Genomic DNA, 19,218 nt, shown 5'->3' with positions numbered 1-19,218 from the left:
TCAAACATGGCTGAAGTGCCGCCGCTGCCGCTACTGCTGCTGCAGGGAAAATGCTGAGCCCTCCCGGAGCGGGTGGGCGGCGGCGGCGAAGGCGGCAACGGGCACCCGCTTCCCCGGCGCGGCGGCGGCGGCCATGGCCCGGCTGGCCGACTACTTCATCGTAGTAGGCTACGACCACGAGAAGCCAGGTAAGGGTGTGGGACGGGCGCCGCCCCCGGGCCTCCCCGCCCCCGCCCCCCGGCTGCCGTCCAGTGGGCTCCTCGGGGCCGGGCGTCGCGGCCTGGAGGCGGGGAGGGCCGGGCTGGGCCCCGGCTGAGCGGCGCTCGGCGTCCGGCCTTCTTGGCCCCGCTGAGCCTCGCGGTGGGCGTGAGGGACCGGCACGAGGGGAGGGGGAGGAGGAGATCGCGTCCTCCGGGCCCGGGGCGGCCCAGCTGGGGCGAGTCTGGGTGCCGCGACCCTCGCTCTGGAGGGGGCTGGGTACCAGGGGCAGCGCCCCGGTGCCGGCGGGATTGGGCCAGGACCGCAGGGCTGGTAGGGCGGGAGCCAACTGTGCTAAGTTCCTCGGGGATAAACTTCTGCCCAGCATCCTGAGTAGCGAGTGACGCAGGGGGCTGTCCTCTCCGAAAGGAAGTGCTGAGAGTCCTGTGCTCCCTCACCCCTGAGCTGGTGGGGGCCTGTCTGGTCACCGCGCCAGTGGACCCGTGGTACCGAGGAAGGGGAAAGGATCCTTAAACTTCTAAACATTTCTAGGAAATGCTCCTCGTTCTTTCAGAACAAATGTGACGGTTATTTCAGAATGAGTCTGAACACTATTTTTTTTGTTGTTAACATCTTTATTGGAGTATAATTGCTTTACAGTGTTGTGTTAGTTTCTGCTGTACAACAGAGTGAATCAGCTATACGTATACATATATCCCCATATCCCCTCCCTCTTGAGCCTCCCTCCTACGCTCCCTATCCCACCCCTCTAGGTGGTCACAAAGCCCCGAGCTGATCTCCCTGTGCTACGCAGCAGCTTCCAACTAGCTATAGCTGTTTTACATTTGGTAGTGTATGTTTGTTAATGCTACTCTCTCACTTCGTCCCAACTCCGCCCCCCCCCCAGTCGTGAACACTGTCTTTTTAGGTAAGGACCGTTAGCAGACCTCTGAAGGTGATCTTGTTTCACTTTAATGTGTGTTTTAATTCTTTTCATTTGTCACAAAATTTTCCTCATAAGGAACAATCTGGCAAATGCATTGCATTTTAATTTAATTGAGGGATTTCCACAACTGAAGAGAATTCAGGGTTTATGCCCGTTTATTTTTGTATTTGTATTCTTTTGTATTACTGTATAGCTACACATAATGTAATAACTTGAGCTGGGGAAGCACGTCTATTTCAGGGTAATTCTGGTCGCACATTTGCAAGGAATTTTCGATCTCAGCTAGACAGTCCCTTCATTTTTCAGAGGAGATGCTGAGATTGTGTTTTGCTGATGGTTACAGCCATTTGTAGCATCAGAATACCATTGTTCTACCCACTATTGGTCTACTGCCCCTTTCACTATTCCTCTCCTGATAAGTTCCTTTAGCGGGGACCTTTTATATTCTTTAGTCCTTCATCACTCTTGACCTGACTGAGGTTAACAAAAGAAGGGCTTGGGCTATATTTAAAGTATTTTCTGGCTCCAAAATTTTATTTGTTATTTCCTAGTAATTTTGCATAATCTGTCTCTTTCTTATTACCAAGATTAACAATATGGAGAATCACAGTTTGTTTTTAACATTATTTCATTTTTAGCGACATTGGGGTTTTTCCCCCCTCACCTTTTAAAAAAATTTGAAACAATCACAAACTTGCAGAAAACTTGGAAGTATGGTACAAAGAACTCTTTACTCCCTGAACCATTTGAGAGGAAGCTGCTGACCTGATGTCCTCTCTTATCACCCCAGAATGCTTTAGTGTGTATTTTCTACAAACAAGGTTATTCCCCTACATAATCACAGTATAATCATCAAAATCAGGAAATTAACACTGGCATAGTACTCCATCTAGTTCTCACGTTTTGTTGATTATGCCATTAATCTCTTTACTGGCAAAAGGATCCGGTTCAGAATTATGTATTGCATTTATTTGTCACAGGCCCATCTCATCAGAGGTGAGGCAAGCTCTTGGATGGCTTTTGAGCTCAGCTGAGGAATCTTACTGATATTCAGGTGTTTGCTGCTTGCGTACTTATTCTCGATGGCGATGAATTTTGTTTTCATTTACTTTCAATACATTTTTGGCCATGTGCTGCATGACTTCTTCAATCTGAAACAATTCCTTCATCTTTTGATTTTCATAACCTTGACCCTAATGAAGATTATAGGGTCGTTATTTTGTAGAATACCTCTCATTTAGGATTATCTGTTCTCTTATGATTAGATACATACAGGTTATGTATTTGGGCAGGAATATCACAGAAGTGGTGCTCATTGCATCCTATCTGGTGTACAATTTCAGTTTGTCCTATTATTGGTGATTTTCACTTTGATTCCTTGATTACTTTGATTATAAGCAATGTCTGCTAGGGTTCTTCACTCTAAAGTTAATATTTAATAGTCAATTAATAAATGGTTTTTGTGAGGACTTCTTTGGAACTATGTGTCTTGTTCCTCATCAGACTTGTATTCCTTTATGCATTTATATCTATGGATACATGGTTTTCTGTTTTTTTGCTGAGTAATATTGTTACTGTTTATTTAGTTGTTCAAATTATTCCTCTTTTGGCCAACGAGAGCCCATTCAAGCTGGCTTCCGTGTCTTTATGACGTGTCCCCACCATTCTTTGAGTATGTCTTTACTTTTTGGTGTAAGATGTTCTGGGCTTATCTTGTACTGTCTCTCCTTTAGTCCTGGAATCAGCCATTTCTCCGGGGAGACCTGGATCCTTTTAATGGAGAATGGTATTTAGAAGCTAAGATCTCAGTGCTGTGTGTTTATTGCTGTTGTATTGTTACTGCTCTCAGGCTTTCTTAATGGACCGAGCCGGGGAATATATGTATGTGTACACACACACATATTTATGTCTATGTTTATTTGTTTATCCATATATATTGAAAACCGTGAGTTCCCACCAGTACCACTGATTTCACTTCAACACTCCAGGGTCCAGTCTAGTTTTTTCCTTTTTTATATTTGTAATATTCTTATCTGACAGTGAGAAATCTGGCTTCCGTTATCCTTAATATATTTACTTCTTTGTTCAGTCTCCCTGTATTTAACCAATCTTTCATCTTTGCTACCACCCTCTCCTCTCCTGGATGCCTTCCTCTCTCTGCTGGGCTCAGATTCTTCATTCTTTCTCTCCCAGCCCCCTGTCCCTGTCAGGACCTAACAGCCCATACCAGGATGCCCCAATACAGGGACACCCTTTTCAACCTGCCCTGGCTTCGGCTCCCCATGTCAGCTTCCCCACTGTTTGTGGATATACTTCTCACTCCCCTTAGGTTCTGCTTCCATGTGGAGCACGACGTCGTCCTCATTCCGTGCTCACCCAGTGCCCCATGCCAGGTTGCCCCTCTGCTTTGACAGCCTCCTTGCAGTGCTTGGACTCTGACTAAACTCATTTGGCCGTTCCTCCCCACATAGAGTACCTCCTTGGTTCACTTGGGCTCTGACAACCCTCACCCCACCCCAGGGCTATAATGACCACTCTCTATCCCACAGTAGGGAAAGGGAAGATTATTTTTTTAATTACCATAATCCAGAAGCTTTTATAAATTGTAGAATCTTGATAGTGAGATTTATTCTTTTTTTTTAACTTGGGATAATTTTTCTTTTCTTTTTTTTTTTTACATCTTTATTGGAGTATAATTGCTTTACAATGGTGTGTTAGTTTCTGCTTTATAACAAAGTGAATCAGTTATACATATGTTCCCATATCTCTTCCCTCTTGTGTCTCCCTTCCTCCCTTCCACCCTCTCTAGGATAATTTTTCTTTAGTCATGTTTGTTGAAGTATAATTTACATGCAATGAAATTCACCTTTTTAACTGAACAGTTCAATGAGTTTTGACGGATGTACACATGAGTGTAGCCACTACCGCAATCAAGATATAGATAGAGAACACTTCTCTCCTAAAAGCTCTTCTGTGCCCCTTTGCAGTCAATTCCCTCCCTAGCCTCTGGCAATCGCTGATCTATTTTCTGTCCTTGCGTTTTTGTCTTTTCTAGAATGTCTTCTAAATGGAATTGTATAGTTTTTTATGTCTGGCTTTTTTCACTTAGAAAAATATGTTTGAGACTTATCCATCTTGTATGTATTGTCAGTTCCTTTTTATTGCTGAATATAATACAATTTGTTTATCCGTTCACCAGTTGGTGGACTTTTGAGTTTCTGGTTTTGGGCTATTATGAACAAAGTTATTCTAAACATTTGCAGACAGATCTTTGGCTGTTCATATGGTTTCATTTCTCTTGGGTAGATACTTAGGAGAAGAATTGCTGGGTCATATGATCAGTGTCTGTTTAACTTTATGTGAAACCACCAAACTGTGTTCCAAACTGGCCATGCCATTTTGCATACTTACCAGCAATGTAAGAGAGTTCCAGTTAGTCTTTTAAATTTTATTTATATTATTAAAAAAAATTTAACCATTCTAGTGGACATGTAGTGGTATCTTATTGTGGTTTCAATTTGAATTTTCCTGGTGGCTAATGATGTTGAGCACCTTTTCATGTGCCTATTGCATTGGAATATTTTTGTAAAGAGGCTGAGCAAATTTTTACCCTTTTTTATTGGATTGTTGTTTGGCTTCTTTTTAAAATTTATATATAGTTGATTTACAATGTGTTAGTTTCTGCTGTACAGCAAAGTGATTCAGTTATACATATATACTTTTTTTTTTTTTTTTTTTTTTTTTTGCGGTACGCGGGCCTCTCACTGTTGTGGCCTCTCCCGGTGCGGAGCACAGGCTCTGGACGCGCAGGCTCAGCCGCTCCGCGGCTTGTGGGATCTTCCCGGACCGGGGCACGAACCTGTGTCCCCTGCATCAGCAGGTGGACTCTCAACCACTGCGCCACCAGGGAAGCCCTATACTTTCTTTTTTTATATTCTTTTTCATTATGGTTTATCTCCCTGTGCTATACAGTAGGACCTTGTTGTTTATCCATTCTATATGTAATAGTTTGCATTTGTTGGCTTTTTATTATTGAATTTTTAAGTTCTAGATACAAGTCTTTTTTTTTTTTAACATCTTTATTGGGGTATAATTGCTTTACAATGGTGTGTTAGTTTCTGCTTTATAACAAAGTGAATCAGTTATACATATACATATGTTCCCATATCTCTTCCCTCTTGCGTCTCCCTCCCTCCCACCCTCCCTATCCCACCCCTCTAGGTGGTCACAAAGCACCGAGCTGATCTCCCTGTGCTATGTGGCTGCTTCCCACTAGCTATCTATTTTACGTTTGGTAGTGTATATATGTCTATGCCACTCTCTCGCTTTGTCACAGCTTACCCTTCCCCCTCCCCATATCCTCAAGTCCATTCTCTAGTAGGTCTGTGTCTTTATTCCTCTCTTACCCCTAGAGATACAAGTCTTTATCAGGTGTTTTGCAAATATTTTCTTCCAATCTGTGGCTTGCCCTTTCATTTTCTTAACAATAGCTTTTGAAAAGTAGGCGTTTTAATTTGAATCACTTTTTAGGCATTAGAATAGTTTTGTGTATCTTGAGTTGTATCCTTTGAATAGTCCTTTTTATGTAAAACTCTCTGTAAAAATTTACTGGGAGAGGGCTTCCCTGGTGGCGCAGTTGTTAAGAGTCCGCCTGCCAGTGCAGGGGACACAGGTTCGAGCCCTGGTCTGGGAATATCCCACATGCCGCAGAGCAACTAAGCCCACGCGCCAAAACTACTGAGCTTGTGCTCTAGAGCCCGTGAGCCACGACTACGGAAGTCTGCGCGCCTAGAGCCCATGCTCTGCAGCAAGAGAAGCCACCACAATGAGAAGCCCGTGCACTGCAACAAAGAGTAGCCCTTGCTCGCCGCAGCTAGAGGAAGCCTGGGCGCAGCAATGAAGACCCCATACAGCCAAAAATAAATATATAAATAAATTAAAAAAAACACTTTAATTAAAAAAAAACCTTACTGGGAGAAAATCCACCAAATCTATGTACTTGTTTGAATTGTAAGTAAAGGATAAACCTAATTGAGTCTGCAAACCTTTTTTATAAAGCTTTCTTCAGGAGTTAGTATGATTTTGTTACCTACATCTCTCTAAAAGCTAATCATACTATGATAATATGATACTGAAATGTTCTGTGTTTAATTCCAGAATGTTCCTGGAATGATTTGTTCAACATACTAAACTATTTTTGTTCCTAAAGTATCTTTTCAATTAATAATACTTTTTAGTTGATTTTTTTCATATTTCTATTTTAAAGTTGAGTTGAAAGAAAAAAACCTTGTCTTTTGAAAAATTACTTTTACAAACTGGAAAAAATAGTTAATACATGCTATTTGAATTATATGCAAAGAAGAGTGCTTGACACATAGTAGATGTTTAATAAAGATGTATTGAATGAATACCCAGTTGCTGCACATATGGAAAATACAAAAAACTATAAGGAAGGTGAGGGATGGGTGTAGTTATGAAAGGGTAACAGGAGGGATTTTGTGGTAGTAGAACTGTTTTGTATCTTGACTGGGTGATGGATACATAAGCCTACATATGAACTGCATAGAACTAAATACACACAAACACAAATGAGTACACAAATGAGTAAAACTGGGGGAATCTGAACAAGAAAGTACATTGTATTAATGTCAATATCCTAGTGTTGATATTGTTCTATAATTTTGTAAGATGTTATCATTGAGGGAAACTGGGTACAGAGAAATGGGATTTCTGTATTCTTTCTTTCTTTAAATAATTAATTAATTAATTTTATTTTTGGCTGCGGGTCTTCGTTGCTGCATGCGGACTTTCCCTAGTTGTGGCAAGCAGGGGCTCCTCTTCATTGTGGTGTGCGGGCTTCTCATTGTGGTGGCTTCTCTTGTTGCGGAGCACCGGCTCTAGGCGTGCGGGCTTCTGTAGTTGTGGCTCGCAGGCTCTAGAGTGCAGGCTCAGTAGTTGTGGCACACGGGCTTAGTTGCTCCATGGCATGTGGGATCGTCTCGGACCAGGGCTTGAACCTGTGTCCCCTGCATTGGCAGGCGGGTTCTTAACCACTGCGCCACCAGGGAAGCCCTGTATTATTTCTTATAGTTGTCTTAAAATAAAAGTTTAATTTAAAAAAAGCTATAAGGAAGATAAAAAGACACCCAGAGTAGCCTTTTTTTCCCCTTAACATCGATGACATAGGAAAAGGTTATTCTATTAAATTCCAGAAAAACATAATCTTCAGTGGCAAAATTATTACATCTTGTGGGTATATTAATAATGGGTATTATAATGGGTATAATAATGACTTCATTTACTTTATTATTGGATATTTAACTTGTTTCCAATTTTGTGCTCTTCTGAATACTACAGTAAGTCCCCTGCATATGAACGAATTCTGTTCTGAGAGCACGTTCATAAGTCCAATTTGTTTGTAAGTCAAACAAAGTTAGCCTAGGTACCCAACTAACACAATTGGCTATATAATACTGTACTGTAATAGGTTTATAATACTTTTCACACAAATAATACATAAAAAACAAACACAAAAAATAAAACTTTTTTTTTTTTTTTGCGGTACGCAGGCCTCTCACTGTTGTGGCCTCTCCCATTGCAGAGCACAGGCTGCAGACGCGCAGGCTCAGCGGCCATGGCTCATGGGCCCAGCCGCTCCGCGGCACGTGGGATCTTCCCGGACCGGGGCACGAACCCGTGTCCCCTGCATCGGCAGGCGGACTCTCAACCACTGTGCCACCAGGGAAGCTCATAAAACATTTTTAATCTTACAGTACAGTACCTTGAAAAGTACAGTAGTATAGTACAACAGCTGGCATACAGGGGCTGGCATCTAGTGAACAGGCAAGAGGAGTTACTGACTGGAGGAGGGAGAGGAGGTGGGAGATGGTAGAGCTGAAGGATCGTCAGCTATAGGAGATGGAGGGCAAGCTGCAGTTTCACTCACGCCTGACGTTGATGGCACAGGTTCTGGTTCCTTGCTGGATTCAATTCTATCTACCCTCTTGAAAAAATGATCCAGTGATGTCTGGGTAGTAGCTCTTTTTTTCTCATCATAGATGACACGGCAGCACTGGATTACATTCTGAACAACTGCTGCAACCTTCATGTTCTGTTTTACGTTTGGGTCCTGTGCCTCAAAAACTAACAGTGCCTCCTCAAATAAAGAAAATCTCCTTGCCATTTCCTGTGTTTGTGAATCTCTTCAGTTCTTCACCTACTTCCTCTTTCCCTTGTCGCTCCACTGTCTCAATTATTTTCACTTTTGTTTCCATCGTTACTGCTTGGCATTTCTTAGCAGTACCAGTTACATCACCGCTGCTTTTACCCTTTCTTCCGGACATCCTGGGCTTGAAATAAAGATACTGTACTACTGTATTCTATACAGTACTGTATAGTAAAGTACACAAACGCACAACCACTCGTAGAAGATGCACGCGCTTGACAATGTACGCCAGACGCGTGAACTAACTTGCCTGATTGGACATGCGAACGCCTGTTCGTATCTTTGAAAGTTTGCAACTTGAAGGTTCGTATGTAGGGGACTTACTGTACTGTCATGCTGCGGAGAACATAGCTTGAAAATCACTGATTTTTATGACAGTCTGATTTTGATAATTTGAAATTAAGAGTTTATTTTCCTGACTTTGCATATGTACTGTGGCACAATAATTAGCAAATTTCATTTGTTTCTAGTAGGTGAAGTTACTTAGCCAACTGTCTTTATTTTTCTTATAGTTTTTACTTTCTCGTACTTTGAGATTTGTGCAAGAAAAATTGTTAATGACCACATGGGTTAATTCCCTTATATGCCTTTACTTTTTTCTTTTTGTTTTCTTTTGCTGTCCGTTAATACACTTAGAATTTAATCCATTTATTTAGATGGTATTTAACCTGGAATGAAGTATTATAATCATTTGAGGTTCTTGCATTCTTTCATATCAACCTGCTTAAGTATATTAGAGAAAGCATTTGAAATATTTTATTTAAGCAGTATAAGTGAGATAAGGTAAAAGGTAAATTTATGCATAATACCTGAGGTGTCATAGTCTGAGACATTTAAAAAATTGATAATTGTTTATTATTGAACCATTGTAATTCATAGCCTGGATCCCCTCCCTTCCCCCATTCTGTATTGAAGTAGTTGGGATTTCTTGGTTGCTGTTTGTTGCCAGTTGTCAAGAACCGTTTGGGATTCATTGATTTGACGAGTATTTATTGCTTTCCAGGCATTGTGCTAATTGCTGGAACAAAAATAAATGAGTAAGGAGTAAGATTCTATCCCTAACTTAGTCATTAATGGAGACAGTCTTGAAATAAGTAGTGATAAATGAAGAAGATGTGTCCACTTTACTGAGGGAGAGAGAAGGCTTCTTATGAAAGGTGATGTTTAAACCACGGTATGCAGGATGAATATGCATTTGCCAGGTAGAAAAAAAGGGTAGAGGAGGCTATAGGCAGAGAGAAAAACATGTAAATGTGTGAAATGGATTGTTCCAGGAATGGAGAGAAGTATAGTGTAAATGGGAATTGAGGTAAGCTTTGGTGCTGGAGTAGGTTGGGGTCAGATTGTGAAAAGCTTTGTGTACTAGGCTATGGAATTTATAGCTTTCACTCTGTAGACCGTGGAGTCTGTTGAAAAGTGGGGATTCTTGAAAATCAAGAAACATCTTAGAAATGTGACTCAAATAGCAATGGACTGGAGGGAGAAAGAACAGTGTGAAAAAACTCAGGAGCTTTTACAGTGGGAATAGAAAGGAACGTATGGATTCTAGAGAAATTTTAAAGCTCATATTAGCAAAATTTAGTAGTGAGTGGATGTGAAGGGTAAAGGAGAAAGAGTAGTTGAGGGTAACAGTTTCTAGCTTGGGTAAGTGAGTGGGTGATGATGCTGTGAATGCAAATGGAGAATTTAGGGGAAGAAATGAATTTGGATGAGGGAAAGTAATGCTGAGGTTAGTTTTGATATGTTGAATTAAATGTGCCTGCCTATAACCAAGGTAGAGATGTCATTTAAGTGTTCAGATGTATGGATCAGGAGGTTAGGAGAGAAGTGAAGATTAGAGATATAGTTTGGCAATTACCAGTAGCCAGCTGATTGTCAGAAATAAAGAAAAAAATGAGATTGTTTAGGGAATGTGTATAGAGTGAAAAGAGGAGTGGCCTAAGAATTGAACCCAGGGAAAATTCGATATTTAAGAGGTAGATAGAGAAGTAGCAGCCAGGAAACTGGATGGGAGTGGTTAGAGGTATTGCAAGAGAACCAAGATAGAGTGGTATCATGGAAACGCTGAGTGTGGAGAATTTTGAGGATGAGGAAATGATGAATAAATGTGAAATACTCTGAAGATGTCATGTATAATGAGGACTAAAAATAATATCTTTGTCTGGGCTGCTGTAACAAATTATCATAGACTAAGGGGCTTAAACAACAAAAATTTATTTCTTACAGTTCTGGAGGCTGGGAAATCCAAGATCAAGGCACAGGCATGTTCGGATTCAGGGTCTCGTGAGAGCTCGCTTCCTGGCTCATAGATGGCCATATCCTCACTTGGTAGAAGAGGCAAGGAAACTCTCTGGGATCTCTTTGATAAGGGCACTAATCCCATTAATGAGAACTCTGTCCTCATGACTTAGTCACCTCCAAATACCATCACTTTGGTCCCATCTCCAAATGCTATCATATTGGGGATTAGGTTTCAACATATGTATTTTGTGGGGGGGGGGGAACACAGACATTCTATATCTATGACAGATAGACTCACAGACTTGATAATTAGGATGGTGACTTTAGAACATTATAGTTGTAGGGGCCGAAGCCAGTTTGATAAACGCACATCCCAAGTCATATGCTATATAAACCTTATATAGTCCAATTTATTCCATTTCTTTTTATAAGTTCACTATGACCTGCAACCCATGGCTTGTGGAAAGAGTCAGAGGTGACTTCAAAATTCCAACCTTGAAGGTCTGGGATACTTGTGAATCCATGACTTAAATAAGAAGATTGAAAATGTTTTTCTTTTAAAATTACTTATTTGTCTTTGTTGGCTTGGAAGATAATGGGTTTTACTTTATAGTTATCCAAATGAAGCCTTCAGAAGATGGACAGGCAGGGGCTGAACACAAAGACTTGAGAGTCATTAGTGTAGATAGAGCTGTGACACTGTGTGAGTGCCCTCAGAAAGTCGGTGTAGAGACAGAAGAATAGAGGACCAAGGACTGATCTTTGGGGAATGCTCTTGCTAAGAGGATGGAAAGTAAAAGGAAGCATAGAAGAAAGAGAGAGTTTGAGAGAGACATTTAATTTTCCCCAATAGTTCTTCTTCTTCTTCTTCTTGATGTTGATAGAACCCCTGATTTTTTGGCTAGTCTTGTAGCCATACAGGAGAGATTGTTTTCAAGTTACTAATGGATAGAGACATGTGCATAAGTTCTGGCCAGTTGGATGTAAGTGGAAACGATGCATGCAGTATTCCAAAAAGTATTCTTAAAGGATGAGGGTTCGTTTTTCTAGCTTTTTTCTTTCCTGAGACTGGCATCCTGATATAAAGACTGGGGAGCTCTAGCAACCATCTTGGACCATGTAGGTAAGGACCCACATCTTAGGGATGTCAGAGCAAAAAGCTGGAAAGAACCTGGGTCCCTAATGACTTATAGTGGAATTGTCATAGCTGCCTCTGGATTTTTTTTTTTTTTTTTTACATGCAAGACTATAACCTTGTATATTTAAACCACTATAAATTAGAGTTTTCTGTTGCATATAGCTAATCTTAATCTAGGCACAGAGGTGGAGGAGATCGGTATCCAGAGTCAAAGAAAGTGAGGGAATGTTTCTCAGCATCAGGGGTGGCAGATAGAGGTCAGTGAGATGTGAAATTAGTGAAGATCTTTGTGTTTCATAAAATTTTAAGAGTTGAAAGTTAACTGTACAGATCATATGATTCAACCCAATTTATGGATGAGGAACCAATGTGCCCATGCCCCCTCACCCCTTCCCTGCATGTTTTTTTTTTCTTCTTTTTTTTTGCCGTACCGGGCCTCTCACTGTTGTGGCCTCTCCCATTGCGGAGCACAGGCTCCGGACGTGCAGGCTCAGCGGCCATGGCTCACAGGCCCAGCAGTTCTGCGGCATGTGGGATCTTCCCGGACTGGGGCACGAACCCGTGTCCCCAGCATCGGCAGGCGGACTCTCAACCACTGCCCCACCAGGGAAGCCCTGTTTTTATTTTTTTTAATTATTTATTTACTTATTTATTGGCTGTGTTGGGTCTTCATTGCTGCGTGTGGGCTTTCTGTAATTGTGGAGAGTGGCGGCTACTCTTCGTTGCGGTGCGTGGGCTTCTCAGGGCGCAGGCTCGGTAGTTGTGGCACACGGGCTTAGTTGCTCTGCGGCATGTGGGATCTTCCTGGACCAGGGATCAAATCCATGTCCCCTGCATTGGCAGGCAGATTCTTAACCACTGCGCCACCAGGGAAGTCCCTCAAAATAACTTTTTGAGCAGCAATTTTATTTCCCAGTTGTAGGTTAATTTATATATTGTAGGTTGTGCCCAATATGATGATAATCTTCATTAAAAACTATTATAACAGTGAAGCCATTGACTAAATCATTGTATTGTTAGACTAGTATTCCTTTTTTAAAAAAAATCAATTTATTTGTTTATTTATTTATGGCTGCCTTGGGTCTTCATTGCTGCCCGTGGGCTTTCTCTAGTTTGGTGAGCAGGGGCTACTCTTCTTTGAGGTGCGCGGGCTTCTCATTGCAGTGGTTTCTCTTGTTGAGGAGCACAGGCTCTAGGCGCCTGGGCTTCAGTAGTTGTGGCCCATGGGCTCAGTAGTTGTGGCTCGTGGGCTCTGGAGCGCAGGCTCAGTAGTTGTGGCACACAGGCTTAATTGCTCTGTGGCATGTGGGATCTCCCTGGACCAGGGCTCGAACCCGTGTCCCCTGCATTGGCAGGCGGATTCTTAACCACTGTGCCACCAGGGAAGTCCTCCCACTAGTATTTCTTAATTTTTTAAAAAAATTTATTTTTATTTATTTATTTTTGGCTGCGTTGGGTCTTTTTTGCTGCGTGCGGGCTTCCTCTAGTTGTGGCGATCAGGGTCTACTCTTTGTTGAGGTGTGCGTGCTTCTCATTGCGGTGGCTTCTCTTGTGGAGCATGGGCTCTAGGTGCGCGGGCTTCAGTAGTTGTGGCTCGCGGGCTCAGAGGCAGGCTCAGTAGTTGTTGTGCATGGGCTTAGATACTCCGTGGCATGTGTGATTTTCCCGGACCAGGGCTCGAACCCGTGTCCCCTGCATTGGCAGGCAGATTCTTAACTGTGCCACCAGGGAAGTCCCATTCCACTAGTATTCTTAATTTTAAAGATTTGCTATTGTCAAAGCTGAGATCATTAAATATCACAAGATTTAATGTCCTGTTTTTAATTATTGCTGACTTTGAGTAATGATTTGGGTTATGCAGTTGTTTATAAAGTAAATGCTATTCATTTAAAGTTCTCATTTCTGTAAGCTACATTGAAGGAAAATATAACTTTATAATTTCATAATTATTTTACTTTCTCTTATACATATCAATGTCTTCATTGTAGAATTTTTCAGAAAAAATTTTTTAGTTATATCTGTAAGTTTTCCATTGTTTACTGAACAAAATGAATGAAAAATATTTTGCCTGTGGAAATATTTCATAAATTCCTGCTTAAATGTAAATGGTTTTCAAACAGGCTAGATTTTTAAAACTGTATGTACAGTTCTACAGATACTGATTTTTCTGGAGTATAGAACAAAAAGATTAAGAAAGGAAAAAAGCTTGTGTTTTAAGAGAGCATTAACACTATTATAGGGAAGTACCAGAGAAATAGTCCTCATTCTCTAAAATGTCTTAACGACAGTACGATTTATTGTGTAGCTACAGGTTAGCGCTCCAACACCGTGTTAGTTTCCTAGGGCTGCCATAACAAATTATCACAAGCTTGGTGTCTTAAAAAAACAGACATTTATTCTCTCACAGTTCTGGAGGCTAGAAGTCTGAAATCTAGGTGCTGGAAGGGCAGTGTCCCATGAAGACTAGAAAAGAATTCTTCCTTGCTTCTTCCAGCTTCTGGTGGTCCTAGGCTTGCTTTATTTGTGGCAGCATAACTCTGATCTCTGCCTCATCTTCACATGGCCTTCTTTCCTGTGTCTCTGTGTCCAAATATCCTTTCTCTTATAAAGACACTAGTCGTTGGATTTAGGGCCCACCTTAAATCCAGGATGATTTCATCTCGAGATCCTTAACTAATTAATACTGCAAAGACCCTATATCCAAATAAAGTCACATTCTGGGGTTCTGGTGGATATGAATTTTGTGGGATACTATTCAGCCAACTACAAACACAGTGGTTCATGCAAGTTTTGTAATGGTAGGTGTTCATAAATATTAGGAAATTTATCTGGACAGAATGCTAAATCTAAGACTTAATTTTTGGAAAATAATTTTGTGATAGAGTATACATTCAAAGGCCAAATGTATTTTAAGAAAATCATTCCCACAACATTACAAGTTAAAACATTTTAATGACCGAGGGCTTATGATGACCAACATCCAGCTGGGTGCCTGGGACCTTCTGAATGTATGGCAGGGGCAGGGGAAGAGAGGCTTGATGCATCTGGGACCTGAACTACATTTGTGGTCTCCTTGGCAACATGCTCTATCTAATGGAATTAAACAGAAATACTTGAGTCTCCCACTTGAAAAAAAAAAAAACAAACACAAAAAAACAAAAAACAGCATTTGCTCTAAATACTTGGGTGAATAACATGCTACAAAAAATTCAGAATTTCTTGGAATATATATTATATACATATTTATATAGCTTTGCACATAGCTTTTAGAATGGTTTAGATTTATATATGTTCTTTGTTCTAACTTTTACTAGCGCCATCTGTTCTCTCCGTATTATTATGTTAGTAAAGTCTACAGCTAACTTTCTGTGGCACTGTCACATAGCTTAAATTTATTTCTTTAGGCATTTGCTTCACATGCAGAGACTTATCTTCATTTTATCCGTTTAAAAAAATTAGAGTGTTTCCACATACATTATCTCAATAACTCTTCTTGGTAACACAGTGAGTTACCCTGTGGAGTCCATCAAAGTTAAATAATTAGCCCACTTTCACACAGATCATAAATGGAATTAAATAGGATTAAATGGGATTTGAACTTGATTTTCTGACTTTACATCAATTTTTTTTTAAAATAAAGAGTCTAAATCAAAACTTATATTTATAAATGCATTGTAGGGACTGGGGGTGAAGAAGAGTGAGGGAGAGGAATAGGGAAGGGATTTTTAGGTGAGGGGACAGTAGTGCAAAGGCACTGAAGTCATAAACCATGAATAGGTCTTTGATTTGGCTGAAATATGGGGACCAGAAGAGGAGAACTGGTAAGTAATAGTATCAGAACCTGAGAAGGAGTGCTGATAGGTAATAAATGAAGATTATATTAGAGTAGCTAAGACAGTTTTTTTTTTCCCCCAGCTATTTTTGAGGCTTGTCACTGCATTGTTTTCTTGTCCTTCTGCACTTAATCTCTGGAGTTGAAATTCTTGATGTTTTGGAAAACAAAATTTAAAAACCTGTTGCACAAGAAGGTTTAAAAATGTTTCCGTAGAACTTTGGCAGTCAGGAAGATAAACTTGCTTTTGAAAATATTTTTCTGTTGCAAAGTGTGGTTGCTATTTTTTGGTATAACAGGTAAGTCTGGACTCCTAATTGCGATGAGAAACATTTTCCCCTTAACTTATCAGCAGTGTCCTTCGTGGAAAGTTAAGTGTTAAACTATGCAAAGTGATCACTGTAAAAGATCATTAGCTATAATCTCAGAAAAAAATTGCTTCTTTTCAAGCTTCTTAAATTTAATGCTTTATTTGATTATAACTATGACCAAAAGTTGAAGAGGATTTTCAAGTTTTGAAAGCTAAACATGTTGTAATCTATAGTATTATGAATACCACATAAGTTCAGAGACGACAGTGAAATATCATATTGTTTTACATGCTCTTCTAAGAAGAAGAGTGTGTGCTTGCTGTAAGAAGACACTTAGTGGACCTTCACAGGTACATATAAGTAAAAATAGAGCCTACAGAATTTTATTTTATGTTAAAATATTATTTTGGAATAGTGAATTGTTAAAGTGTTATACGTTCCCCAAGAAGCAATTTTTGTTTTACTCCTTCTAGCATATTGATGTTTTGTTTAAGATTCTTTTGCAGCCTTGGAACTGAGGAGGATTGGGAGACCTGTTTTTTTATGAAAGACTGTTCAGCCATAGAATAAAAGTTAAGGAAAAGTCACATAAGTGAAAGTAATTTTGGTCTGTAAGGTGTATATTTGGACTTAGAAATTAAGAGCATGAAATTAAAACAATGTTTAAAACATCCCACAAATAACTTAAAATATTTTAGTTTTACATCACATAAGTAGGATATCACAGAGAGATGGGTGTCATACCTACCAAGTTGTCCCAGAGAATTAGGTTCCTGAGGAGTAAAATATTTTTTTCTGGTCTTGGAATCAGGGTTATGACACTAAATTCTTTTAAAGCAATGTTGTGCTTTCACAACTATAAGCACAAATGGGGTAACACAATTGCTTGCTTTTATAGGAAGCAGGTTAATTGCCTTTGATTTCAGACTGGTGGTTTGGTTTCCTTTCTCTACAGTCTGTGCACCCTGTTTTACTCACATCTTGACTTTACCTACTTGTTAGACCTACTTTCTGACCTTCTGATCTTTTCTGCTTGGCTCTTGAATTACTCTTCTGTCCAGGTGATTGGAAACTCTGCTCATCTATTTTTCTACCCAGTTTTGACTCATACTGTCATGGTTTGGTGCATCAGTATATCCTGCTTTGACCTGTCTATTGCTAAGCTGTTTTATATTTTACTTATTGTAGTAACCTACTTGTTACAAATATTTCAAATAGTACAGAAAGTTGCTGACTCTTGACCATAGTACCTATCTCTTCAGACCTTGTCGCAGTTAATTTGGCAGCTAATTTGGTTTTGTGTACTTATACAGAAACTTTCTAGTTCTCTTAATAAAGTGAAAACTCTGGTCTTCCAAGGTTGGCAGTGGAAGGAAAGCCATCACATGGGAAGAGTTGGTTTGACCTCAGAGCCCCAATAGAGCCCCAATTCTTCCATGTCTCAAGTGTTCTCATGGAACACCACTATTTTCTTCACATTCTGCCTCAAATGACTCCCTCTCCACCCAGTCATTTCCCCTTTGTTTGCTAAGACACAGCTTAAACAAGGCTGGATTGTTGAAAAAAGAGTTTTCTAAAGGCTAAAAACAAAACAAAAGGGTAACAAAGCCAGAGAGTAACTTTTAAGTCAGTTATCTGGTTTGCGAAGTGTAGTTTACTCCTTTTCCATCTGTGGTCTCCTAAAGGGAAAACAGTCCTGCCTACTTTCTGGCCTCCTTTCATGTGATGGAGGTCATCTTTCCTATTAACATGTCTCCTTAAGTCTAGGCCCTAGGTGGGGGCCAAGCAGACAGTCCATTCCTGCCAGGTTTATATAGGGTCCACTTTCCTGGTTCTAGTTTTCTATCCCAAGGATCTGTCTCAGGACTGGGATTCAGGAGATATTCCATTCCTTACCCATTGGCCTATAGCACCAACTGGTCTGCTGTATTAGAATTCAGTGCAAGAAAAGGAGATATACAGAAACAGAAGTGTGGGAATAGGACATCTTTGTGTTTGTACCTGTTTTCCGTCCATGGTCCCAGCATTGAAAAAACTTTGATGTTACCTAGAAATATGGTCATAACATTCATGATTCAAATCAAAGCACAGCTAAACAAGCATCATATTTTCTGTTACTTTTAAAAGAAAAATAAGTTTTGTAGAACTATGTAGAACTATGTGTTCATATTTATTTTTAATTGATGATTTGTAATCTTTCCTGTTTGATTTTAATCTGAACAAATAATGATACCATTTTTATTACTCAGTAAGCATGAATGTTAGTTGAAGCAGTTTTTAAAAGACAATACCTTAAGTCCAAAAACATCTAGATTCTGGACTGATTTAACTTGTACAGTTAATTTAATGATTTCTGAAAGCTGTCCCTATTGTTTTCTTTTTCTTCTCTAGTATAATGGAACTGTTTTCTTCTACTAATGATTAAACAGAATAATTAGTTACCAAAGCATCTAATTAAGAAAAACCAAACAAAACAGTATAACTCGTCTTTTCTTCTATGTACGTATTACATAGAGACTTACAAGGGATTGTTTATTTTTAATGGATAATTTAAAAGAAATAGTATGGTGAAATTACCATGTTTGCCAAGAGTTATTTGTACTTGTGGGTCATGAGGTTTGAAACTATTGAAGAAATTGTTGAAAGACTTAAGGAAATAATGTGAGTAGCTGATAATTGGCAAATAGATAAGCCTCAGCTATAGTGAGGCTTGCCATTCTCCTAAGGAATCAAGATTGTTCTTGACTTTGCAGTTGCTAGGTCTTTATTGTTATCTGTCTTTGTCTTTTCAATTATAGCCATCCTAGTGGGTGTGAAGTGGTATATTGCTGATATTTTAATTTAAGATATATTTCCAGAGATTTTTGTGTGCATCCATAGGCATCTGGATCTATCATTAGTTTTATTTTAATTCTTATAAAACAAGTTCATAACATCTGTTCATTTATGCAGTATGTGTTTTTAAAATTTAACTGTATATTAGTGGCAGCTTTCCATATTCTAAAATATATGTGTGTGTGTATATATAAATATATAGTAGAGTTAATTTTTATTAGCTAAAATGTTTTATCATTTTAACATATAATTTAATGTACGTGTAATTATAAATGTGATGAATTCGTCTAGCTGAATCTTTGCATTCATCTTTAATTTATTGTGATAAGTAGTTAAAGAGAGAGGCAGTAAAGTTAAGTAGTTAAAAGCATGGGATGGAGTCAGATGATCTGGGTTTGATTCCTGGTTTTGCCTCTTACAAGTTCTGACTTTAGACAAATTATTTAATTTTTCTGTGTCTGAGTTTCTGTATCTATAAATTGGGATGATAAT

At 39.6% G+C, this 19,218-nt stretch overlaps 1 protein-coding gene across 5 annotated transcripts in view; it reads left to right on the top strand.

Moving 5' to 3' along the window:
- The window catches only part of SBF2 (SET binding factor 2), a 460,581-nt gene continuing 441,363 nt past the window's right edge, over positions 1-19,218 (top strand). For all 5 annotated transcript variants that reach the window (XR_014326368.1, XM_082844306.1, XM_082844309.1 and 2 more), the window contains exon 1: positions 1-188. Coding sequence is in view for 4 of the 5 variants with exons in the window: in XM_082844306.1 (XP_082700432.1) it covers positions 134-188 (55 nt within the window). In the remaining variant the exon portion in view is untranslated. The remainder of the gene's footprint in view (positions 189-19,218) is intronic.

Source organism: Leucopleurus acutus, assembly GCF_964270905.1.
Source record: "Leucopleurus acutus genome assembly, chromosome: 8".
Classification (NCBI taxonomy): domain Eukaryota; kingdom Metazoa; phylum Chordata; class Mammalia; order Artiodactyla; family Delphinidae; genus Leucopleurus; species Leucopleurus acutus.
Note: the sequence above shows the minus strand (reverse complement) of the source record. Positions and strands in the feature narration are given on the sequence as shown.